At 41.7% G+C, this 26,790-nt stretch overlaps 2 protein-coding genes across 3 annotated transcripts in view; one reads left to right on the top strand and one right to left on the bottom strand.

Moving 5' to 3' along the window:
• SERPINI1 (serpin family I member 1) overlaps positions 1-815 on the bottom strand; it is an 89,653-nt gene extending 88,838 nt beyond the window's left edge. Inside the window, exon 1 of the mRNA XM_059731125.1 lies at positions 705-815. The gene's annotated coding sequence lies outside the window, so the exon portion shown is untranslated. The remainder of the gene's footprint in view (positions 1-704) is intronic.
• A 259-nt stretch (positions 816-1,074) lies between these two features.
• PDCD10 (programmed cell death 10) lies at positions 1,075-26,062 on the top strand. 2 transcript variants are annotated; one of them, XM_006278117.4, is made up of 8 exons: positions 1,075-1,165; positions 9,597-9,809; positions 13,103-13,156; positions 16,615-16,732; positions 17,544-17,670; positions 21,941-22,019; positions 23,590-23,672; positions 25,580-26,062. In XM_006278117.4, the coding sequence occupies exons 2-8, from the start codon at positions 9,714-9,716 to the stop codon at positions 25,659-25,661; spliced, it is 639 nt and encodes a 212-aa protein (XP_006278179.1). In that variant the 5' UTR covers positions 1,075-1,165; positions 9,597-9,713; the 3' UTR covers positions 25,662-26,062. The 2 variants fall into 2 exon arrangements, with proteins under 2 accessions (XP_006278179.1, XP_059587097.1); XM_059731114.1 differs by having other exon boundaries at positions 1,151-1,170.
• The last annotated feature ends 728 nt before the right edge of the window (positions 26,063-26,790 follow it).

Genomic DNA, 26,790 nt, shown 5'->3' with positions numbered 1-26,790 from the left:
GGCACAAGTCTCGGAACTGATATTTTATTACGTCTGTTCAACAATAACCTCGCCGGCTTCCCGGAGAGATGTTCCTGCTCCCTTTCCCCTGCTGCACCTTACACATGAAAGAGCTGCCTTTCAGAGACACCCCTTTGACTTCCCGCAGTTTTTAAAACTTCTTGAATCGTTACAATGGATTTTCTAGGGCAGATGCTAACGCAGCCCCAACCGCTGTCAAACAAGGCGCTGGATTACAAATCACAATGAGGCGGGGGAACAGAAAAACAAGACCGAGATCTTAAACAGCGACCAGGAGTGTGGAAAGAGCTTCTGCAAAACCGGATTATTAGGCTGGGAAGACAAATCACATTTTAACAGGAGGGCTCGGGCGCGTTGCTCAGCGCAGGGGCGAGGAATAAGCTGCGTTGGACCCAGAGGCAGGGGCTTGTTTCTCCCCCCGGGCTCGGGCAGGGGGAGGTGGGTGTGGATCTCCACTGCTCCAGGAGAGCCCGAGGGGCACTTTTGAATAACGCCTTCAGGCTAAAGCTTTGCAAGGGTGGGGGGGGAAAGGTGCCAAAATAAATAAATAAATACATACATACTTAATTAGGGCAAACAACCCCCAAATTGGAGAAGCGCTACAAATTAATAATAATAATAATAATAATAATAATGAGCATCGCGGAACGGCGTGGGACACATGCACTCCCTCACTCACTCACCCGGAGCGGAGCGGAGAGGCTGGGCTGGGCTGCGCGCGGCTCCGCGGCGGCTCGGCTCTGGTGGCTCGCTGCGCGCTGGCCGCGACTCGCGGACCGCCTTAGGGGCTGATTCGACTGCGTCCGCCAACGCCTGCCTTGCCTCACGCCTCCCCAGCCCCTCTCGGGGCCACGCCCCCTTCTCAGGGCCCTCGCGCCCATTGGTCGCTCCTTCTCCGCCTTCTCTTCCAGCCCCGCCCCTTTCCTCCTCCTCCTTCCCCCGCCCTGCCGCGCGCGCGGCATGATGGGATATGTAGTCCCGTGGCGCGTCACTACAGTTCCCAGGAGCCCGCGCGGTACCCGGCGAGTTCCGGGCAACGCCTGGTGTGTGGTAACCGCGGCCGCCGCTTCCTACTCGGCAGGCACTTCCGGCGCGGCGGCGGGGCCCGCGCTACAGCTGGGAAGGCTCGGAGGGGCGGGGGGAGGTAAGGTACGGGACGTGGGGGCGCGCCGGTGCTTTGTCCCCCGCCCTCTCCTCTCTTTTCCCCGGGCCCGCTGGGGTCGCTGCGGTGTTTGCGTAGGGCCTGGCGGCTCCGCCGAGGTTACGCTGCTCTTGGGGCGTAAAACTCCTTGGAGAATCGGGGCCCGGTTGAAGGGTGGGGGCGGGGCGGGTGCTGCGGAGGTGCCCGCGCCCGTCCCCGTTCCCGTCCCGCTCACACTGGGCCCGGGTTCCCTCAGCGGGAGGGGTGTGGGGGAAGGGGAAAGCGAAAACCCCTCCTTTGTTGGTGCGGCACCTCCCGCAGGCCGGGCCCGGAGCGAGGGCGGCGGACCTGCCCTTCCGGTGTCAGCCGGGCTGGGGCGCCCCCGGGTGCAGCTCCTTGTGCGGGCTGACTGAGCCCCGTCCTCCCGCAGAGAGGTGCCGAGCCCCGGGGTCGCTGCCGGGAGGCTCCGCTCACATACCAGCCCCAGCTTGGGGTGCAGGAGGGGCCCGGAGTGAATCTCAAGAGGCCTGAGGAGGCCGCCGACCAAAATAGACTTGGCAGAGAAACTGGGGGGCGCTGTCACGAGGGGGTTTGCCTGGCAAGCAGTCTAGTTGCTGGGGTTGTGATCCTGGCTACTTCACGGGTAGGCAGCTCTTCAATTTGTCTGATGTAAGAAATCGGAGCCCAGCCCCAGAGGGCAGGTTCTGGCGTCTTGCATCCTCGCTAGGCGTAGTAATGAGGTAGGGTGGAAAAGGGCTGAATCCCTGACTGCGTGTAGGGTGAGGGGTTTCTGACTCGGGAGGAGTGACTTGCAAAACTCATGAGGTTCAAAATGGATTCGGATTTAGAAAAGTGGGTGGCTTGAGCGTTCTCCCAAGTGGCTTTTTTTCCCCTGTGACCTCTTAGTTTAGCTTCTGAAGTAGTGGCACCCAGCCATATACAAAATAACTAAATGTATGTGCATGGACAGTCATGTTTTTATAGGAGTAGAGTTGCTTGTTTTCATCTTTCTATATGAATATACCATTTCACAGGCTGTGCAAGTAGCAGTGTAGTTAAGAAAAGCTTTTGGGAAAGCTAAACTTGAATCAGTAATTTTTTTGCTACTTTTTTTTTTTTTTTAAGCTACTTTCAATGTTAAGTAAGGGAAAGTGTAATCCATACAACCAAGACCATGTGGCTTTTTTATTTTTTCCCTTAACCTCTACCTGTCTAGACTGGCCAAGTTCATTATGTTTTTGCAGTAGTAGTAAATTCCTCTAATGTTAACTTAAGTGGGTGGTCTGGTGTTTTTTTTTTTTTAATGCTAAACAAAAATCTAATCAGCCTGATCATAGTGATTTGTATCCCTTCCTTTTTCTTATATGATTCATTGTTGACAAATGGTTTGAAGGGTGTTTGAAGTCATCTTGTAGATCAGGGGTGGCCAAGCTGTGGCTGAGGGAGCCTCTGTATGGCATGCAGCAGATCGGGGAGGGAGCAGGGAACATTGTGATAGGGCGGGGAGCAGGAAGCACTGTAGCAGATCAGGCAGGGGAAGGAGGTTGGAGTGGCACTTATGGTGGGTGTGGGGCTTTCCTTGTGGCATGCCTGCTAAAGTTTGGTTCCCACTATTGTACACTAGTGGAAAAAGACCACTATCATTATGGGAAGGTCAATGAGTATTGTCAGTTGCCATGGCAGTCAGAAGAATGCAAAATTATGTTTTGGGTGGAATCGTATTTGAACTCCAGCTTCTAGGTTCGTAACACCAAGTTCTTGCATCTGATCATAACTCCCTTTAGAGGGGCACGTGAAAGGGTGATGTTTTCTTCTGTGCGTTTCCTCGAATTTTTGCTTATAGTTTCAGTAACCACAGGTAGAACTTGCGTTATCCACCCCAAGTATCTAATCTAGTTCAAGTATCCATCTGGATGAAGTACCTTGGAGCAAGGTGAGAGCAGGAAGTCTTCTGCAGGCCCTCCAGAGTGCTGAGGAAGGTCATTGGACGAAGACAAGAAATTATATTTAGGTACCACTTTGCACTTGTCCCTGGGACCTGAAAGACTCAAGGTGGCTGTTTTCTTAATTGGTGAGACAAAGTCTCTTAAGTGGTAGCAAAGGAGCAGATACCACGTTTTATCTGTTTTAGCAGCAGGATTTTTATTTTATGCATACCTTGTATCTTTCCCCAGTGGTGAAATGGCTTTTGAACTAAAATTGATTTAAAAAAAAGAAAATAAACAAAAATCTAAGGTATGTGGTGGTAGGTGGAATATTAGTACATTTTGTCCTAAAAACAAACGGGTATAGGTGGGCCATAAGTTGCAGTGCATTACTCAAATGTAGCACAGGTGCCTGAGTTAGTTTTCCATAAGGAACAAGGGCCTAATAGTGTAATGTAGCGCTTCCCGAACTCTGACACATTGCGCACCACCAATTTAAAACAATACAACCTTAAGTACCAGCAATTTTTTGTCATGTAAAGTAATTATAATAAATCTATTAACACGTACCGCTGACAAGTTGTCTGCGTTATAATCTTACATTACGTTGTGAGTTTTATATAGAAGTGGCATATGATGAAAGCTAACCACATTTTGCTGTTTTTCATAGTCACAAACGTTGCCACGTATACAAGTGACTGTCAACTGCTTTCTGTTCAGAAACTTGTATTAGTCTGGAGGTGGCCTGCATCTGTTAAATTCTAAGTTGTCTACCTCCATGAACGCAAAATGGGATCCTACATAATGAATACTAATTTTTCCTGGTGGAGTTTAGGCCTCATCCTTACCACTGCGCTAGAGATCTTGGAGTTTTTTTTTCAATACAGCCTCCTTTCAGGGAAAGTAGGGAATATTACATTGTTAGATTATCAGCACCTCCTTTAGTGATAGTGGTGGCTTCTCTGAGACAACTGTTATGGAGCTTCTGCTCAGAAACCAGTTCTTTATTGTTGTAAATCTGGTAAATCATATACAGTATCTATTTTTCCACTATTGGCTAATGATATAGAGAAAGTTGTGGTGTCACAGTTGACTGCCAAAGTAATTCTGCTCTCCTTGATCCATGACAGTTGGCACTTGAGCATGGGATGGAGATTGCACTAGTGTTATAGCTAGATTGCTTATTGGTGATAAAGACTGAGTACCTGTGTGTGTGTTTTTTTTCAGTCCCCCCCGCCCTCCCCCACACATACACACTTTGGTCATTGGGCATATCTGACCATTGGGAAGATTTTTGAGTTTGTGGTATTTTCAGTATGATAATGACAGACAGTTCTACATTTCTAATGCTTACCCTAAATCTTCAGGCATGGATGAAAGCAAGCTGCAGAATTTCAATTAATTCAGCTACTGCTGTAACTGATAATTTGGAGAAGTATCCTGAAGATAGTTTAGGGATTAGGATTTTCTCTCTAATTGAGGACTTTTTATATTCTGTCTATTAGTAAATCTTGCAACTCAAAGATGGTCTTAACTTGTAAGCAGCTGTGTCTAGACAGACTTTTAAAATCTTCTCTTAGCTGTGGAGATTTACTGCCTCTTTTGGATAGAGATCTTGCTACTGTAATCCATACCTTTGTAGCTTTTAAGATTAGGCTGCTAAAGTGAACTCTTCATGGGACTATGCTTTCAGATTACTGAGCATAGTTAACTGGCACAGGATGCAGCAGCATGGTCGTAAGTGGTATATCTTACAGGGAACACTTCACATTAGGGACTTGTTACCTGTGCCTAATGCTTCTTGGAGTCTGGGTGGAGCTTAAGATCCTGCAAGCCAAACATTTTAAGGGGCTGCTGTAGTATGTGTTTGGCAGGGATCCCATCAATATGAAGAAACAGAAATTGGAGTAGCACACTTTTTAGTGAAATCAGACACTTTGGATCTTTCCTTTGACTCCTGTAGTCTGAATAGCTGGACTTTATTGATCTTTGGGGGCATGTTGTAATAGTGCTTGTTATGCAGGATCTTGGGGATGGAGCAGCAGAATAAAGGCTGACATTTGGCAAATAAGTTTTTTAGAATTTGATTTCTAATGTGTCAGTGTAAGCTACTTTCTCATTTGAGAGTGTACAAAATCTAGTTTTATTTCTGATTCTCTTCCCTCCCACCCCCTTCACTTTTGGCAAATCCCTCTACAGATCAGGATAGGTATTTTTGTGGAGGTTTATCATATGATGCATGTGTGTGTGAATGAGTTTGAGCTTTAAAACTAGTATTGTGAACAAGGGAGGTGAGTCTTCCCAGGGTGTACAAATAGTGATACTTTAAAGGAATGGCTCAGTTTTTACAAGCTCTCCAGATTCAGGTATAAGCATATGTAGATTTTTTGCATGACAGAGAAACTGATTTCGTTTCTTTAGTCCTGACACTTAAGTTCATTTGAGGCTTCGGAGGTCACCAACTCCTAAGTATGACTATTTCAGTTCTTAACTTAAATTTTAACTAGAAGCACGTTTAAGAAAATTGTTCATTGCAGTCGTGATTAAAATCCATTCAGCTCTTACTAGTTATACAAATACTAACCATTATGATTTTATTATAATTAGGGTACAAGTACAGGAGTAACTGAAGTTGTGACAACTGCTTTCCTAACACCTTTCAGGCACTTAGTACAAAGAGGTGTATTCATATAGTACTCTAATATTACTTTTTTAAATTCCTAAGTACAGTGTTAGTTTATGTATTCTGAAAATCAAACGCTTAACTAACAATGTTTCCTTTAATAGGTATATAGGTCTTTCCTACCCTGTAATTAACACCCTTTGTTGGCAGAGTAGACACTTTAACCTGTATCATTTCCATTATCATGAGCTATAGTAGAATACCACAGTTGCTTCATGTATTCCTTGTCTTGTGCATCATTAAAAAATATGGTAGAAAGCTGCACCTTTCCTTCAGTTCCCTTTTTTGGAAAGAAAAATTACAAAGGTGGGACAAAAATTACAAGAGCTTGTGTGTTTTCCCCTTTTTTTTTCTTCTTTCATGTGTACTTGAGGCAATATGCTTTCACCACCACCAAATGATGGACTGAAGAGCTGACTTTAGCAAAACTCTTCAGAGCAGAGACAATGTCTCATGTTTCACAGTGCTCTTGGCACTATAATTACCTTGTTTGCACTTCTTGTTCTGACTGCCTCTATTTTAGAATGTGTACTGATGCTTGTTACCAGTGCATATGGGCATGTCTTCTGTTAGACTGGTATGGGAAACTATATGGGAAGACAGGTTCTCAGGTTGTTCTCTTTTTTTTTTGGGTAACAGGAAGCTGTTAGGAATGTGCCTGTTTTTCCTTAGGAAAGCTAAGGTAACAAAATGTCATTGTGATTATGGTGAAAAGGCCTCTGTCAAAGAAGAAGGACACTAAACTTTAAAAATGGCCACGGTCTGGATTACAATTAATGTTTGGAAACTTGTTCCTTATCCAAACTCCCATGAACTCAAAGTTCCTTGTCTTCTAGTTTTTTTGGTTGCATTCTGGGTTTTGGGATCTGCATTGTTCCAAATACGAGCAACACATGAAGCTGCATTCTAGTGGATGTATTGTATCTAATTCTGATGGATCCATGTGTACAGTACAAGGCAAACTTGCATATTACTAGTGCCTGAATAAGCTGGCAGAGGCATAAGAAAAGATGGTATACTTAGTGCCTCTTAACTTCTCACATGACTTAGCAATTAAGGGGAGGAAAAGGACAAGCAAAAGATGGCAGCTTTAACACTGCCTAAGGCACAAGGAAGATTGCCAGGCACAGTTTACGTGAAAGCCACCTCTCCTTACGCTTTTTATGCAAATGAATGCTTCTAGTCAAGCAGGAAGAGTAGCTTGTGGTCTGCAGAGTATGTAGCATTTGTAGATTAAAGGTAGCCCTTTAATTACATATAAAAGAAAGGGACTTTAACGCAAAATGAACATAATAGGTACAGTGGTATTTAGACTATGCTGAATGTGGAAACAATGCAGAGACCCTAAACTAAGGTATGGTCCACAAAGCAAACATTAAGTTTGTGTTTCAGTTCCTCAGTCCACTTCATGGATTGCTATGGCTGTCAGCTGAAGGTCTTGATCCGTAAAATGGACTGAACCTACTCCTCCTGCTTGACTAGAAACATTCATTTCTATGAAGTGTAAGGAGAAGTGGCTTTCATGTAAACTGCGTCTGGCAAACCTCCTTGTGCCTTAGGCAGTGTTAAAGCTGCCATCTTTTGCTTGTCTTTTTCCTCCCCTCAATTGCTAAGTCATGTGAGAAGTTAAGAGCACTAAGTACATCATCTTTTCTTTTCTTATGCCTCGACCAGCTTATTCAGGCACTAATAATATGCAAGTTTGCCTTGTACTGTCTACCGATCACACAAGGTGTTGCCTTGCAGCAGGGGTTGTCAACTGGAGATATGCATACCCCTGGAGGTACTTGGACCAGTCCTAAGGGGTATGCATGGGTGGGTGGGGACAGAGTGTCGCTGCCTCCCAGGAGCAGGAAGCTCACACGCAGCAGCTGCTGCCACTGCCACACCCCAGCCCAGTGAGCTTCCCCACCCCTGCAGAGGGGCACTGCTGCCCTCACCCCAGCCTGGAGAAGAATTTCCTCATCCCAGCCTGGCCCTGGTCCTGGGAGGTAGTGGTGCTCTGTCCCCACCCATCTGTGCACTGTCCCTGCCTCCCTGCTCTGTGTCCAGCCGCGCGCTATTCCCCCCCCCCCCCACACACACACACACTCTCTCTCTCTCTCTCAGCATCTGGCCACGCACTACCCCCTTAAACTAAAAAAGAAAACCCCTGCCTTACAGGACAAAGATGTCAACTTCTAGTTAAGACAGTGAGTTGTAGTGTAAGTCAGTGGTGGTCAACCTTTTTTTGGCAGGCAGGCCACAAATTAGTCCTGTGCCTCCTTCCCCGCCCCCTGCAGCAAATGCCACTCTGCCTTCCCTTGCCTGATCATTTGCTCTGCTTTCTTCGTTATCCTCCCTGCCTGATCTGCTGCTTTGCTTTTTGTTCCCCTCCTTGGTCTACCATGTGTCATGCCCAAAGACTGTGGCCCCGGTGCCCCAGATTAGCCACCCCTGCTATAAGTCATGCAAACAAAGTGCTTTATACAATTTATAACAAATCCTTTCCTCAAAAACTTGTTTCTTTTCATTATTTGAAAATGAGTAAAGTGAATTGCAGTGATATGGCTGATGATCAGGCGACATAAGACTGGTTAAAAGAACAATTTGTATAAGACTTACATATGCTCAACTTCTTCCCTCGCCACTCCCCAACAAGGAATGATAGTTTTTCGTATTAAGATTTAACTGTTGTCCTTGACTTAGTTGTAGGTAAAGACCAGTACATTTTCTAATAACAATTTCTGTTGAGTGATAACATCTGATAGTCTTTTCACATTGGCTCTCCAAGATGACCATAATTCAATCTGTAATTGGGATGTTGAGCCTTCTTTTCAAGATCATATTTGTTCATTTTGAGCCTGATATTTGAGCCTGGTTGCTTTCTAAACCTGCAGGTGTATGTTTGTAAGGAAGCATTATCTACCTTGCGTCTCACCATAAACTACTACATAAGTTTTTGTTTTCCACCTCCAAAAGGAGGAAATTACAATGTGCATGCATCTCATCATGCTATATTTCTCTTTAAATACACTCTAAGTTTTCTATTTGTTCTAATCAATATCTAAACTATCTGGCCAATGTATGCATATCTGCTGGGGGGGAATAGTGATCTGTGTGACTAATGTACTGTACTTTATATTATCATGATGAGACTAGGGCATTGCATATCTTTTTAACTCCTACCCATCTCTCACCTCATGAATGCTTGTGCTTCTGAATTATTCTAACATTTATAGTTATTCCATTGTTTAAAAAAATGCTGGATGGGAAGGAAATCATAAATGTCTATGATACATTTTTTAGCTTCTAAATCATGGGCTAAATATGGTCTAAGTAGTAATGCCTGGACAATATATGACTGTTCACTGATTAATTAAATGGATACCCTTAATCTAGTGGCATTTACTCTCATTACAAAGTCCACTATTCTACTTGACATGCTTGTTCATTTTGTGGACATTATCAATAAGTAAGAGAGTAAAAACAGTAGTTACTAGTAGATGTAATGCCTGTCCCCAAAAATCAGCACTTATGTGACCTCCTAAGGTAATGTTAAATCACCTTTTCTTTAATAGTTTTACAAAATGTCAAGCTAGTGTGTGAATACCTTTTCAGTGATGTCTGACTTATCAAAATATTCCTGTATGAGCTAAAATTACTTGCTTTTTAACATCATCATTAGCTAGAAATGCAAGGAATTTAAGAATTTTTTGTGAGCAAATCACTCCTCACAGTTACCACCTAGTAGTAAATCTACTATTTGAAATCTCTTGTTGTAATCTATTATTTAGAAATTGTGGGAGTAGATTGGCATTTATAATGTTTTCTCTTTTCCCCTTAGGGTAACAAGTTTCCAGTTCTTTAAATATTCTTACACAACGAGGAAAAAGAAGAAACACTTTAGTGAATGTGGAGTTTTTTGCTCTTATAGCATTTCTCCTGAGAAGTGGGTCTTTGAATGAGGATGACAATGGAAGAGATGAAGAATGAAGCAGAGACTACTTCTATGGTTTCCATGCCACTCTATGCTGTTATGTATCCTGTCTTCAATGAGGTATGTTCCCCAGTTTATGGTGTAATGCTCTATTTTGACATTGGAAAACATGATGCTTGAAACTAAGGGATTCATAGATTCGTGGATTTTAGGGTCAGAAGGGACCTTTTAGATCGTCAAGTCCGACCCTCTGCCCTGAGTTGAGATGAGTAACATACATTATTTGTCTTGATATGAAAGGATTTCCTACAAATCCAGAAAGCCAGCATCTTCTTTCTCCTGACATCTCCCCCCCCCCCCCCACTTAGTTCTTTTGGGAAATTACAGATCTTTTGTAATGGCAAAAGTAACCTTGCATAAAAACACTCTATTTTATGTGGGGCTAAAAATCTGTACCTTTGAGATGGGACACCAATTCAGACGATATCTAAACAGTGTGATTACTTATAATGTTAGAGAAGTGGTGAATCTTCTTTATTTAGAATAGAAGGCCTTTTAATGAAGGGTAAAGAGTGCTTTTAAACTGAGAAATTCTAACTTTTAAGTTTTCTGAAGTTCATGAATTTGCATCAAGTCTCAGGATATCTGAGTCTGTTGTAGGGAGAAGGAGAGTTTGTACAGGATGCAGTGTACAGCTCATGCTTCTGTGACTGTCTGGTAATTTACCTACCTTATGATAAGTTATGAGTATAGTGGAAGAGGACATCAGACATCAAGAAGTAACTTTTTGTGCTAATGATTTAGTACAGGGTCTCCAACTACTAAGTGACTAAGGGCCACACCAGTGGGGATTGCATGCCTCATAGGTTGCACTAGCATGAACTTTGGGCTTCCAGGCTGAACTACCCCTGACCTCCCTGCTACATTGTCCATACAGGCAACTCCTCTTCTTCCTCCACCCCTTCCCCCTCATACTGCTGAATTGCATGTGTAGAAAGTCACTACACCATGCATGGGCAGCCCAAAACTCAGCTCCTTTGTTGCAGCACTGCGTTGGCCCACCCTCTGGGGTGGGAAGAGGAGCCTAGAGACCCCTGGCTTTCAGCAGCAGGTGAAGCAATAAGGAGAGTTGTGGCTGGGCAAGGGTTAACAGGCAGCCCCAGCCCCTAGTGGGCTGCTAGTTGCACAACCCTGATTTTAGTGAGATGATAAAGGAAGGGTAGATGTGTGGCTAGAGCTAGTTTGGGATGGACATTGATGGAGAAGGAGATGCACTAGTTGTTTTCATGTACTTAGAATTACTGTAACCACTGTGTGATAAACCTATTAAATTTGGGTATACATGTGCCACATCTGAATTTTTCTTTTGCTAGCTTTAACAATGACTTTACAGTCCAAACATTTCAGTGCGTTATCTCCCTTCTAGTATAAAAACTATACAAGAGAAGTAAGAACATTAAGCATTCTTTTCCTAACCAAAATAGCATCTTGGCTGCAAATCTTTGTGGCAGTTACAACTGCCAGAATAATTATTAACTCCTACAGATCTTTTCCTTTGTTAAAAATCAATGACAACTTTACGTTAATGTTTCGTAAGGTTACTGCTGATGTATCTTGCAAAATATCTAGTTAAGAACTCAGATTTCTCAAAACCAAAAAAATGCGGACTTGCGCTCACACAACCTTATACCTGCCCTCTGAGTGACGTCCCAGTATGCTCATAACACGCACACTGTCTGTGAAGCATACTGAACAGGAGCCTATACTGCCCCAAAGTTGTACACTCATAATTTCATAGTTGTTAGGGGCTGGGAAGGACCTTACAGATCATCGGGTCCAACCTAATCCACAGAAGGAATGCCACATCTGCTGAATCTTACAACCATTTCAACCTTAATATACAATTCTATGTAAGATTGGAAACCCAGAGATTACACTCCTTTGTTGCTTTGCTACTAACACTGCTTATATGCAACTGTACTGAAATGTGGCATGCTGGATTTCTCAGAGTATACATGAACCTTTTTGGTTTGGTACATGCAGGGTCAGGCAAGAGAGGTCCATCCCAGTGATACAGGATCTTCTTCTATCATAATTATATGTGTGACAAGCTCCTTCAGTGTATATACTGAATGCTGAATAAAGGTGGGGTGATTTGCAGATAATTGGTAATAGCCCACAGGAGTTACAGGAGAAGGGCTAGCGAGAAAGTTGAATAGGTATGTGTCTTATTTCATGTCTGGCTTAGAGAGCTTTCTGTTTTCCTGAACTTTACATAATTAAAAGTCATAAGATACCAGCAGGCAGCCTTAAATCTATGCTAACAAAGTTCTATCAGTGATATTTTTGCACTGGGTTGTAAGTGGTGGGAGCTGAGCAGTTTCATGGACAGTGTAGAGAGAGAGTAACACTTACCTTTTTTCTGTATTTTTCCTTTTTTTTTTTTTAAATCTGATATTTAAAATTCAAAATGAGTATGTGAAAATGATAAATGAACAGCCGCTTTCCTCTTCCATTAAAATGGAAATGGCATGCATTAAGATTAGTGTATTAATAGCAAAGAGTGTCTGCACCTGCTGTGTAGGTGAAAGAATTAACTCTGAATAAAGAGCCAATGTAGAAATGCAGCTAGAATGAGTATTGGTTTATGAAAGTTAAAAATACTTTGTTAGTTTCGTAACTAGACAGCAAGTTACATGGCAGCTATTAAATATGTGTGTTTAAATTTGATGGACTGGGCAGCTTCCACCCAAAAGTAATAAAAGAATTGTCAGAGAATTCTGACCCATCACCCTTTTAACTGTTCCTAGAATACTAGTTTTATTCCAGTCCGTTAGAATTCCCTTGGCTACAGAGCCAGTTAGGCCAAGATCTGTACTGAGTGTAAGTCAGGGAAAGGTCAATCAGTAAAGAATTAAATGATGCTTTAAACCGTCTTTTAAAGCCAGTTAACGTGACTTTTGACATGGGAAATAGATCTTGTTGGACAAGATCGTTTTTGATGTAATTACAGGTTTGGTTGACAAAGGAAAAATTGATCAAACTGACCTGGCTCATCTAGTAGCCCACCCCACTGAAGAAAACCAATTATCTTTCCAAATACTGGAACTAATTTAAATTTGTTCATGGGCTCTGGTGTTTAAGTAGACTCCTATTACTGGTCCAAACTTTGATTTTCAGCCTCATGCAATTGCTTTCTTCATTAACATCTTAGTTTTAATAAATAGTGAACAGAATCATTCCTTCTTTTAGGATCAGATTTCCAGATCTCTGACTCAAGAGAGTCATTGACCTCATTTATTCCCTCTTTTTCCCAAAGGAGTGAGCAAAATGGAGTAAACGTAGGGTAACTAATTGACTTTTCTAATTCTGATGAAAACAGCATTGTTAATCATTCTAAACTTTCATTGCAGCTAGAGCGAGTGAATCTATCTGCAGCTCAGACACTGAGAGCAGCTTTTATTAAGGTGAGAAGAAAACTTATCAAACAAAGATTATGCTGTACATGCTATTTTGATTATGCTATAAATGGATGTTTGGAACTTGGCTTAAAATCTAATATATATTTTTGGCTGTCTGTCTCCCTCACTGTACTTTTGGAAGCTGTTCTGAAGGAATCAAGTAGTTTACAGCTAGAGCATCGACTTCTGCTTTTTTGGAAAGTCTGTTTTCTTTCTCTAGCTGATTATTTCACTTACATGCATGAATGAAATGTTAGCTTAAAGCTATTGACAGATGTTCAGTTAAAGGCATTATGGGATCTGATTTGCAATCCCAACAATCGTTCCTCCTGCCATGTTACACATGCATGGCAGAATTCACAATTTTGGGATCGGGGCTCAGACCTCTGTTGTACATTACAGGTGGAACCCAGCATCATGACCCCAGGCTCCCTTTGTACCAGCAAAGGTACCTGACAGCCAGCTGATTGTCAGCTGGATCTGGAAACCCATTGAAGTGGTTCAGGTCAGCTGCCAGTCATCTAATTGGTGGCAGCATGGAGACCATGCTGGGGCTCAAATGGGTCCTGGCATGGCCACACATTCATTTTAAGGTACAATGGAAACCAGCCACAAAATTATTACACTTTTGACGGTTATTAATTGCTTGAATGTGTGGCTGGGTTACACTTCAGGGTGCGATTAACTGTTTAGAGCACCAGAGGGGGAAGCTTGCAAGCAGTGGCTGCAGCCACCATCCACCACCCCATGCCGCCACTCTGTGTGACGGCTGCTCCAGATCCAGCTGCTTCTCTGGTTTAAAAAATCCAGAATTTTCAAATTTCTGGCAGGTGCTTGGTCCTAAGCATGCCAGATTTATGAAGTTATACTGTAATTATTTCCCTCTATTCAGCACTGGTGAGGCCACATCTGCAAAACTGTGTCACGTTTTGGGGTTCCCCACTACAGAAATGATATGGACAAATTGGAGAGAGTCCAGTGGAGGACAGTGAAAATGGTTTGGGAGCTGGGGCACATGACTTCTGAGGAAAGACTGAGGGAACTGCACTTATTTAGTTTGCAGAAGAGATGACTGAGAAGGGATTTGATAGTAGCCTTTAACTACCTGCAAGGGGGTTCCAAAGAGAATGCAGCTAGACAGTTCTCAGTGGTGACAGATGACAGAACAAGGAGTAATGGTCTCAAGTTGCAGCAAGGGAAGTTTAGGTTGAATATTAGGAAGAACTTTCTCACTAAGAGGGTTGCGAAGCACTGGAATATGTTATTTAGGGAGATAGTGGAATATCTATCTTTGGAGGTTTTTAAGACCCAGGTAGACAAAGTCCCTTTAATCTAGTTGGGGATGGTCCTGTTTCGAGCAGGGGGTTAAACCAGATGACTTCCTGAGGTCCCTTCCAACCCTGATTTTTCTATGATTCTATGACTTACTGTCACCTTTTTTTTAAAATTAATTTTATTAGAGGAGAGGTGGCTTGTGGCTTCTGAAATTTTTGTTTGTTTCTCAAGAAATGCATGCAAATACCTGCCTCCCTGGAAAGATGTTTCAGGTAGTTCTGCAAGGAATCTCAGCTTTTCTGGCTGAGGAGAGGGCCTTGAGGCTCTTTTTGATGGCATATAAATCTGACATGAGGCTAGCCTCAATGCAGTGGTGTTGCTCTTTTAAGGCATCTTGGCAAGAAAGATGACCACTTGCTAGGCTTCAACTATTGCATCAAGTTTTTGAAGGAAAGTGGGGAGGACTTTTATACTCTTCCTGATGAAACCTGTGGAAGCTCCCAAAATCCAGTATGATTCATAGATTCATATGAAGCTATCCTGGACCACTTGAAAGAGTAAATCTGCAAAACTGAAGTTTTTTTAAATTGGTGCTGGCATGCCAGCATTATTGCAGGCTTAGTTCTGTCTTGTGAACCTATTAGGTAGCTAAAATATATAAAGTGCTTTGTTGGTGGCAGTTACCCTTAAGGTCAAAAAAGTAACATGTACTAGTGAAAATTTTGCAAGGTGATGCAGTTTTGTTTTTCTGACTAGGAGTGCATCTTTCTTCTCCTCATTGGTTCCATCTAAAATCTTTCAAACTGCTCTTTCGTGAGCTGCAATAATAACCAAGTTGACATATGGGTACGAAGTCACATACTCAGTGATACTGATAATGAAGCCTTGGAGAGACAGATGTTTCCATATTGTTACTGGTGTATAACATGTTGACAAAAGATGTCACCTGTGGCATTTAAAATAGCACAATGGAAATATAGAGTCTATAATTCAAAAATGGAAGAGGGGAAGCAATCAAATGAAGCAAGAGCAAAAAAAATGATATGCAGTAAAAATAAAGTCTGAATAGATAAATATTTCTTGTAGAAGAGACTTAAGTATATTAGTCTAAGTTTACACTTTGCAAGTGAGAAAATGAGTACAAAGTGGAACTAGTATATTAATGTACAAAATGTTTTATTGATTACTTGGATGAAAAATAGAATTCACGCTTTGGAGACTTATTTTTATATTGAACTGTTGGTATATCTCCAATTCTGTTTTCTTTATTTCAGCTTCATAGAGGGCTTTGTGGGGGCTTTTGTTCTTTAGGATTGTGCTGCTGTAAGATGTTTTATTAAGTGGTAGTGGTTTTGAACATGCTTTCAGCAGATATAATATTATCCAGGATGTGTCTCAGTAAATATTGGTGTGAAAAAGACTGAGCCTAGAAGGGAATTAGCAATTTTTACTTGCATTGAGAAATGTATATTTAATTAAATAAATACTCAGAGGTAAGCAAAACAATCTCATTAAAATATAACCGAAATTATAATTTAATGATAGGTAGTGAGGGGCAAAAGTAAGCATAGGTAACTGAAAAATGAAGATACAGAAAAGAAATGTCAATGTAAAAAGCAGTTACACTGTTAGTCAGATCTCTGTAAAACTTGTGAATAGTTTCTCTTTGATTACCAACACTGCTGATTTGGTATGATATGTATGAGTTAAATATACAGATACATATACCAGGTATACATGAGTTCCAATAACAAGAGGAGCATCACTATATCCTTATATTCTGGTGAGAGAAAAGAAAACTATGGTCAAGAGTGGATTAAACAGCTTTCTCTGTTAAAATCAGCCTTCTCATTTTCAGCGTTAAATGTGAGGCTTTTAATAATTTGCACAAAGGGTGAAATAAGGGAGGTAAAAAGTTTGATATATCACTAAGTATTTTTTTAACTTGAATCTAAATATGTGGGATGGTTTACTAGGTAAAGTTGTTGATGCAAAAATACTTCCATTAGATGAGAAAAATGGATGTTTAGGTGGAAAAAATGCTACAGAAAATGCTTTGATGTTTGTTTTCTGTCTGTTCTGCTCCTAGTTCTTAAATTGATCTTGTTCACATAATCTGTTGCACTGAATTTGAAAGTAATAAATATTCTCTATATAATTTTAAATTGGAATGTCCACTTGCAACCTAGGCTGAAAAAGAAAATCCAGGTCTCACACAGGATATCATCATGAAAATTTTGGAGAAAAAAAGTGTAGAAGTTAACTTCACAGAATCTCTCCTGCGTATGTCAGCTGATGATGTAGAAGGTATGTATCGTTGCTAAGGATGATACTGTTGGTCTTTGTAGGACAGCCAAATGTGGGGTTTGTTGAATGTTTTTGTTGTTGAGCCTGGAAGCTTTCTGATTCTGGACAGATTGTGTATTTGAAGTACAAGTAAATACCTGAATAATACATAATACTCAGGGTTGGATTTGGTTTTTTTTGTTTTGGTGGAGGTGGAGGCTCATTTTAAAAGTAAAAAAGAAACTAAACAAAAACCCTATTATAATAAACATACATGGTGGCCTGGTTTTCTCACTGGATACAGCAATTTTTGGTTTTTTGTTTGTTTTTTTCTCAAATTAAATTTTTTGTCTCTTTATCTTCTGTAATTGAAAATGCCTAATTTTAATCATCTCGGTGAGAAGTAATAAATTGTACATGCATGTTCTTTTCTCAATATACGTGTGTGATTTCTCCCACCTCCAGTTTCAGACTGGAATCAGGAGGAAAAATGCTAGCAATGTGCATAACATTAGAAAAAAGGATTCACTAAAAAGTTTAACTCCATTAAGAACAGTTTTTTTTGAAAAAATGAATTGGACTAATATAATGTAATTCTTTTCATTGTTTTGCTTTGTTTGTTTGACAGTAGTAAAAGATGTTTAATAGAATGTGTGTCTATTTCTATAGAAACTAACTGCAGTTTTGTTGTACGTGTTATGCTGGTCTGTGTGTCTTTTAAAATACAGTTTTGAGATACTGATGATGAAACTTCATGAAACAGCACTTTTTTTAGTTACTGGGCATAATTGAAAGTTATTAATAGTTTGTTTCATATATTTTCCCCCATCAGAATATATGATTGAAAGGCCAGAGCCTGAATTCCAAGACCTAAATGAGAAGGCACGAGCACTTAAACATATTCTCAGTAAGATCCCTGATGAGATCAATGATAGAGTGAGGTTTCTTCAGACAATCAAGTAAGTGTGGCATTCTTTATTTATCTTCAGTTCAGGCTGAAAGCATTGACTTTAATGTTACACTGATAGGTATTAAGATACGTTACAGTTTTAGTGCTTCTTGACTACAAAGGAGATGTGACAGTGCCCTACTCCTTTAGAAAATGTGGCCAAGCCTGTCCAGACAGCTTGATCTAACCCTGTCTGTCATCTAGTACCAGTTAGGAGCAGGAATGGGGAAAATGCTCCATGTTTAAGTTCTACCACTATCGCGATTTACAAGACAAGCTTGACTGTGGTGGTACTTTGAGGAAACTTTTGTTTCTGTCATGGCAGAGGTTTGTCCCATCACATCAAATGTGTCACTTCACCACATCTGCTTTGTGGATTTCTTCCTTTGTGTCTATGCAATATGACAACTTGTTTGGAGATGTTTAATGCAGAGACTTGGGGGTGGGGACATAACTGACTAGTGAGGGAAGTTAGATATTTAATAATTGATACGTAAATATTTAAAACCAAATTTAATTTGTTTTTTTCTGTTCAAGGTATTTAAAAAACCCAAAGCATATAAACTAGCTATGAGTAAATTTTAAGCTGAAAGTTTAGAAGCTTTCTAATCATCACAGGAGTATGGTTCTAGAACGGTTTTCTAAAAGGAACAGTTAGGGCCAGCAACATATCAAGCTCTGTCTTAAAATTAGTTTAAATTTTGAGTTGGACTGTAAAACTGGGTCCTCCCCCATTCAACCCTGCATAGCATCTCCCAGAAACAAGTGCATGGGGAAGGTTGAACTGTTCTGCCCACTACTGCTTCCAGAAAGAAAGTGGGGGAGAGAGTGGACTGGGAAGGGCTGAGGCCAGAGTGGGCACACCTGCCTCCTTTTAGGCTCATCATATAACCCTAGTGGAGGCTTATGTGCATGGGTGCTACGGCCCTTCCTGGTCTAGCTGTGCACAAGGCACATGTAACACTTTTACTTAGCTGCAGAAGCAGCACTCATGCTGCATAACTCCTGAAAGGATTTTGCAGCAACCTAGTGAGAACCACTATTTTAAGTAAATGGTAGCTGAGACAGATCCTCAGCTGACTCCAGATGTCAAAAAATGACATGTCAGTTTGGATCCCACAAGCATACCTTTCTCATGTTTCCACAATTGCAAGTTCAGCCGCACTGTATCAAGGACTGAGCTGTTTAAAATATACTCGTTTTCTTCCGAAAATTGTCAGTCACGTAAAATTCTGAGATCTACAGGGTTACTTCCGTTTTTAAGAGGGGAAAAGGGTTGGAATTTTTTTTTCCCTTTGGTGATATCTGTTATTGGACCATATATTGGAGAGAGAGTTCTGATCCTCAAAGGGAGTTTACAAAACATTGGATTTATGGCATGTTATAACCTGCCTGCCATCTGATAACCCCAGGTAACCTCTCTACATTTTTACTAGCTACATTCTATCACCAGGTCAACATTGCTCCCTTCCCTCCCCTCCTCCCCTACCTGTCTCATACCTATCCTCTCCTGTGGCCTCTGATCCTCATTGCCACACATTTGCATTGTCACAGACCTGCACTTCGAATGTTGGTTTCTGTTCCATTCAGGAGAACACAAAAAAAAAACAAACAGCAGACTTTCCTTATGCCTGAAGAAGGGCATTTGTGCCTGAAGGCTTGCAAAAACCAAGTTTTTTCCAACTATTTAATTGGTCTAATAGGGTCACATTTACCTAAAGACAGTGTCTGCCTTCAGTTTGCTTGAAATTAATAAGCTTAGAGGAATGGCTAGGTACCTGAAAACCACTAAATGTGAAACAAAAGGGATCAAACTAAGATATCATATCCATGCAAAAACTTAAACTTGATTTATTAGTAAGGGTGCACCAATAGAGATTTTGGGCGCCGACACTGATAGCCAGTTTTTAAGGAGGCATATCGGCCAATGCCCATCCGATTTCCGATACAGTTGTGTGCAGCTGGTAAGTCTGTTGTGGTGAAAGAGGAGGAAAGGGGTGTGGGTGGGCAGATCAATGCTGTCCGTGATGAGGGAGGGAGTCAGGCTGGGGCTGGGGTAGGCACTGCCCAGCCGGGGTGGTGCGAGCACGAGATGGAGCCATGGCTTACCTGTGGGATGCGGGGAAGGGACATGTGCCCCCAAAACTGCACTGGGGGGGGGACAGGCTGGGGCCATGCTGTGCTCAGGGCAAGTGATGGCAGTGCTGGGAGGGGGCTAATGGTGGTGGTGGTGGGGGGGGGGCTGCAGCCACCCCAGACTTTGTCGTAGCCCCCTTCATAGCCCCCTCCCAGTGCCACTGCCCATCCCGAGCCTAACGTGGCCCCTGACCCCAGCCCGCAACTACAGCCTGCCTGGCATGCCCTGCACAGATCCAGAGGCATATGCCCCCATGTGCTTCCGGACAAGCAGTGGGAGCAGTGGCAGGAGCCACCAGACAAGCCTCCCCTCTTTTCCCCCATACCCCCTGGATAAGCTGTGGCTCTGTCCTGTGCCTGCCTCACCCTGGGCTGGACAGCACCTACCCCAATCCCTCCCTTATCGTGGGGGGCATTGATCTGCACCCCCCATGCCCCTTCCTTCCCCTTCCCACTCCCCTTCTACCACAACAAACTTACCAGCTGCATGCAGCTCTCCAAGCTGTTGAGCTGTGCTCCTTGCTGCCTGCCTGCTACGCTGTGGCTGTGTGCACTCACGGACATCTGTCAGCTAAATTATTGTCCACTTCAGGCCAATTTCTGATGTAGTCAATTTTCTTTGTGTCGGTGCACCTCTATTTATTAGGCTGCTTTCATTGAACTTAATTCACTGTTCTCCATTGATATAATAATACAAAATGTAAGCAGTATCAAGCAGGGAATAGCCTGTAACACACTATCAGAAAAGTTCCTAGATAGATCTGCATTTTTTTCTCAGTGACTAGGGGATAGAATTAAAAATTTTTAGAAGCACAGAAGTTTTGGAAAGTTTTCTCTTACCTTCCTATGTTAATAGCTGAAATCACACTTTTTATACATATATTTCTTTGTTACTAACTGACACTCGTATAATAGTGGGTATAAGGGGTATGGTGTTTTTTTGATGTGAGGAATGTGGCAGTAACATAGTTGCTTCTCTCATCAATATAGAACAGGACGCTAAAGTGTTGCAGGGTGTGTTTCGAACAGCTGATTTTAAGTCCTTCAAGATCAAAATAAGATGGAGTTGTATCCATCACGTCTGTGTGTGAGCTTCTAGAATAAGATTGTTTTTAAAAGGAGTTAACATATTTACCTGAATCTAAGATGACATCCCCCCACCCAATAATTAGATTCTACACATGGAAAACTATAACAAATTTATAACTTGGAAAATTATAACAATGTATAGAATCTAATTATTGGGGGGGTGTCATCTTAGATGCAACCTCTGCCCCGACACAGAAGTGGCAGGGGCACAGTGGGATCAGTAAGAGAGAGGGAGGTAGTGGGGAGAAATGGGGGGGAGGGTCAATCAGTCTGCCTCACTTTGTGCCTGTCCCCTCTGCTACCACTGCTACCAGGCTGGGCTGGGGCCATGCTCTGTGCCCCAGGCTGGAGTGTGGATGGAGCCTGCAGGCACCAGAGCAAAGGTAAATTTGGTGGGGTAGGGGAGGGGTGGCTTAGGGTCAGAGCCCATGGCGGGGTGGGCAAGGCTGGCAGCAGTTGCATCTCTGGCCCCATCCCAGGGTTGGGGCTAGTGCTGCAGCAGCTGCCTGCATTCCCTGCTGCCTTATACTCTATTCCAAGATAAGTGGCTTCCCCCCACCATGTTAAATGGGGGATGGGGAGAGGACCTCATCTTGAAGTCAAGTAAATATGGTACTTTGAATGTTTTCTTCCAGTTTTGAACCCAGTGGTATCCTATATTAAGGTATATAACGGATGACTCTGGAACAAATTGAGAGTCAGTCTGCCATTAGATCTACACGTACAACTACTGTTGAAGCTGCTATGAGCTGCCTGCATATCTGGAAAAGAGCTTGGTTCTTACTGATTAAATATACGAACAAATAATTGAGTTGTTTAACACCAGTTTTTATATTAGTGGAAAGACACTCATTACAGATTCTTAATTTGGATGTGGAATTGGTGATAACCTAACTTGTGTTTGGTCAAACTATTACATCTAAAATTATTTTCTCTTTTACAGAATTAATTTAGAAATGAATATGATTGATTTCTGCCTCAAAAAAAGCTTAAGTTCAGTATTTAATAAAGCTAATTTAAAGATGTTACAATTTAATTTTTCTCTTGCCAAATAGGGACATCGCAAGTGCAATAAAAGAACTTCTTGACACAGTAAATAATGTCTTCAAGAAATATCAATACCAGAATCGGAGGGTATGTGAATCTAAATTTTTATACAGAATTCTGTTTTACTACTACTAAATGTAAATAGGAAGTATCTCATGATCCAGTGGTCAGTGGTAGGATTTAGCTGGTCACTGACAGAGTGCCTAGCGAAGGTTACAGATAACAGTGCAATCAGGCCTTGATTTACATTATGGTTAAATTCTTGAAAAAACACCATGGAAGTAGAAAATCATGTAAAAAGATACCAAGGGTCTACGGGGAAATAAGGGTTTAGGTTCCAGGTGTGGCTGATAATTTGGCCAATAAATGCTTGTGCATGTGTTCAGCTACAGCACAGCACACAGGCACCAAGGAGCACAGCCCCACACTTGGAAGGCTGTGCAGCTGGTAAATCTGTTGGAGAAGGGGAAGGGAAGGGGCGTGGGGGGACAGATCAAAGCTGCCTGTGGTAAGGGAGGAGTGGGGCTGGGGCAGTCATTGCCCAGGTGGGGTGGGCACGGGATGGAGCTGTGGCTCATCTGGGGGGTGCTGGGGTTGGGGGTGGTGGCTCCCACTGCTGCGTGCACCCCAGCAGGGCATGGTGGGGGGGGCGGCATATGCCCCTGGATCTGTGTGAGGCAGGCTGCAGCTGCAGGCTGAAGCCAGGGCTGTGCCAGGCTTTTCTCTGTGGGGGTTGAGCTTGGGGTGGGCAGTGGCTACAGGGGGGAGGGGGCTGCAGCCACCCAGATTTTGCCATAGCCCCCTTCTAGTGCCTCCGCCACCTGCTCTGAGCCCAACCTGACTCAGCCTCCACTGAGAAGAGCCCCATGCAGCCCCAGCTCTAGCCTGCAGCTGCAGCCCACCCCGCCCTGCTCATATGTGGAGGGCACATGCCCCCCTCCTGCTCCCCCGTGCCCTCCCAGGGTACACACAGCACTGGGAGCTGCTGTGACCACTACAGATGCTTTCTTTTCAGTGGTCTGTCCCGTGCCTGCCCCACCCCGGTTGGGCAGTGCCTGCTCCAGCCCTGCCCCACTCCCTCCCTCACTATGGGGGTGTAGGGGGGGGCATTGATCTGCCTCTCCCACGCCCCTTCTGTCCCTCCTCCCCTTCCACCACAATACAACACATTTACCAGCTACACAGAGCAGTGTGGTGGAGGCGGAGCAGGAAGTGGCCAGCTGATTCTAGACGCATCTGTGCATCTTGGTGACTGTGCTGCACCGTGTAAAAGTGAATCTATACCATGTACAAAAATAAAGGATTACAATTAATTGAAAAATAAAAGGTCACAATTAACTGAAACCCATGCATAAAATGCCATGTAAATTGAGGCCTAACTGTTTGTAATAACAAACCTGTCATCAAGACAGTATGTTATAGAAAGGCCTCTGAGGAATTTTAAATCAACAAAGGTTTTATGGAAACAGTATAATGCATCTCTGCATTTTCCAAATGGCTTAAATCCCTTTCTCAGCAGGATCTCATAGCTTGCTTTCATTTTTTCTGTTTTTGCCATTTAGTTCTTTGTAACTTGTTACTAATTGGTTAGTATTACATCTGCTGTACTCTGAAGGCACTAGATAAATCTCATTCAGTAGTTATTGTTTGTTTTTAGGCACTTGAGCACCAAAAGAAAGAATTTGTAAAATACTCCAAAAGTTTCAGCGATACTCTGAAAACCTATTTTAAAGATGGAAAGTAAGTTCACTTTTTATGCAATCTTACACTATCAAATTCATAATTTTTGTTATAAGTTTACATAAATGTATTTAAGTTACATGGCCTTGTAATGAACTTAGCAGTTACCAGTCTTCATCTCTGTATGCGTAAAAGCAGGAGGAATCCATGATTACTTGAAGAATGTAGCCTTCCATCTTCAAACCACCATTTACAAAACACTACAGACTTTTAGTTTTTTGGTTTTTTGTCATAGCTTATATCATACTAAATGAATTGCAATCGTATTCAAAATGATGCACCTGAGGTTTTTTTTTAATCATCTCTTTGTGGCCTCCAATTAAATTTTAATCTTTAGGAAAGACGAGCATCTATCTTGTGTCTACTTGGTCTGCATTCCTCTGATACTTTCTATTTTGGGAGAGGATCTGATTTTTATAGCCAAATATATTTCTTAGAGGCAGAAGTAATTAGCAACTTACTGGTATTGCTCCTTTACCTGCTGCAGGCAAACAGTCTTTCTTTTCTGGTTTTTTAGCTGCCAAAGTCAATGCAGACTGCAACACGGGAGATACTGCACTACTATAGGAGTGAAGACTAATTCCCAATAAAGGGTCTAATCCTCTGCTCGTTTAAGTTGGCAGTAGAGTTTTGGTATGCTGCCATGATGCAGAATTGGATCCTAAATTTTACATTTAGAGGGTGTCTTTCATAGAAAAGTATCTCTTGAGTACTTTTCAGGCTACAAAAAATGCAGCATCTATAATATGTCAGCAGGGCAGGAATAGAAATTCTGGCAAAAGACCTGGGGGCAAATTCCTGCTCTTAAATGTGCATAAAATCTTTAATGGTAAGGATGTTTTAATATTAGGTCTGGGAAGAACACCCAGGGAATTACAAAAATGGCAAGCTTCCTATAATAAGAGTTTAGCCAGGAGTCATAAATAAGCTGCAGCAATCTGCTAGCAATTTTATCTCAACTTTTGAAAGGAACTTCTATTATAGGAATACTGTATAATGTGGTTGCTAAAATACGTTTGAAAGAAACCTGGTTACACAAGCAAGGGAAAGTAAAATTAGCATGAGAAACTGGAACCTTGAATGATTTATGCAAGCTAACAGACCAAAAACATACACAGCATTAATTTGCACTTCTATAATGCCTTTCATCTGATAATCCTAAATCATAACAGAGCCAATGCTAGGATTTAGAGATTCTGAAAAATACCTGAAGAGAGCCCAACTGAGACTTGAATTACTGAATCTGTTGGGATAAGAGGGTAACTTAAACCTGCATAAAATTGTATGTCACAAGTAAGACTGAAAAACACCAGAAAAATGCAAGAATAAAGAATATAACTTCAGTCTTGCAATTGTAAGTGAGATACAATACCCAATAAGTTTGACCCCATTCTTAGTTCTTTTCTAGCTGAAAGAAAACTGAACAATGCCCATACAAGAATGTTAGTGGGTAGAGAGGCTTCACCTTCAGGTTCCCATCACTTTTTTATATATATAGTGTTTTACTCTGTAAGAATGGGAGGGAGACAGTGATAAAATAACATGAACTCCATTTCCCTTCAGCTGGAACTGGATACTGGGCACTAAGGAAAAATCAGGCTTGTAGTGACCATCTGTTTATACTTTTTCCTATTTAGTTTTGGGGTTTAAAACTTCATTTTTGTTTTCCTAAGAATTTACGTTCCTGCCATCAAATTGTAATATTATTTGCATAGTGAAGGCATGCAAGACTTATTTAGTCACCAGAGCAATACTGTGAAACAGCTGAATTTGCATCTCTGATTCACTGAGCCCAGATACACTTCTGTTCAAATTTAGCATCGCAGTCTTTGAATAGAGTGTTTTTAAAGCTGTTCATACTTGTCTGAAACTGTTCTTGGTATTAATATATTTCTTTTTTATGACAGGGCAATAAACGTGTTCATAAGTGCCAATCGACTAATTCATCAAACCAACTTGATACTCCAGACCTTCAAAACTGTGGCCTGAAAACTGTATATGTTGAGTTGTACTTTTCAGTGGTGGATAGGATACCTTTATATGTAAATTTTAAAGTTTTGACTGTATAAATTATCAGTCCCTCTTGAAGGGACCCAATGCAGGATTTTGAATGGGATTATTGCCATCTTACACCATATTTTTGTAAACATTGTAGTTTAATCATAATCTCACAATGAAGATTTTGCATCACTTTTTGCTATTATCATTCTTTTCAGAATTATAAGCCAAAAGAATTTACGCCTTAATGTGTCATTATGTAACATTCCTTATAAGAATTGTAAATATTTGGTGTTCTGTTTCTGACATTTTAACTTGAAAGTGAAAAACTGCAAGATTATGTATTTAACAATATTGGTGGCAAATATTCAATAAATAGTTTACATCTGTTATATTGTAGATTGTCTATTTGTATGCGAGTCAGGGTGTGGAAACTTGTTTTGCCTAGAATTAAAGAATATATACTAAATGGAAGAAGTAAAGAAAATTTATTCAGGTGCTTCAAATCAGCAGCAGATTTTTAATCACACTATAAAAGGTAAGATTCCGCTCTTAAGTGTGTAAGAGCAAACTTTTTTTTTTTTTTTAATTTAAAGACTAAGCGAGTTGCTAGACTTCAACCAAAATACTGAAACAGAATAATAAAGGTCCCATCATTTGTTTTTATTAAAAAGCTCAAGGCAAGATACTGCTGTGGGGAGATCCCTTTGGTTGATGCCATACTAATGAATTCAAACTAGGCCTTAAATAAAACTATGTAGTGCCATTTTGGTTAGCATGTCTGTATATCTCAAGTGTGAATTCCTAGCATCTTGAAATGATTGGTAAACAGAAATAAGTGCATAGCTATATTGGAGAGGAAAGTATGCACAAAAACCAGTTGTCTTTACTTCTAGAGCGTTTGAAAGGTCACATCCAAATCAGCCTCACGGGACCTCTGTTTGGGCTTCAGTATGCCACAGCAATAGGTGCGTTGTCCCACAAGGCTGATTCTAACAGATAAGCTTAGATGCCTAGTATTCCTATAGAGTCAATGGGAACAGCCCCAAAGAGAGATCAAGGGCACCCCATGTTGGCTATCGGGAAGTTAAAAAAGCTGCTCTTGGGATTGATTGTTTGG

The sequence above is a fragment of the Alligator mississippiensis genome, chromosome 7, assembly GCF_030867095.1.
Source record: "Alligator mississippiensis isolate rAllMis1 chromosome 7, rAllMis1, whole genome shotgun sequence".
In the NCBI taxonomy this organism is placed as follows: domain Eukaryota; kingdom Metazoa; phylum Chordata; order Crocodylia; family Alligatoridae; genus Alligator; species Alligator mississippiensis.
The sequence above is the reverse complement of the archived record's forward strand: the minus strand, read 5'-3'. Positions and strand labels throughout refer to the sequence as shown.

What these genes read in the sequence shown, in the direction of transcription:
- PDCD10 (XM_006278117.4), top strand. Translation starts at nt 9,714, where the DNA reads ATGAGGATGACAATGGAAGAGATGAAGAATGAAGCAGAGACTACTTCT. An exon ending in TGAGAGCAGCTTTTATTAAG is followed by an intron (nt 13,157 to 16,614) that starts GTGAGAAGAAAA and finishes CTTGCAACCTAG; the next exon opens with GCTGAAAAAGAAAATCCAGG. An exon ending in ACCTATTTTAAAGATGGAAA is followed by an intron (nt 23,673 to 25,579) that starts GTAAGTTCACTT and finishes TTTTTATGACAG; the next exon opens with GGCAATAAACGTGTTCATAA.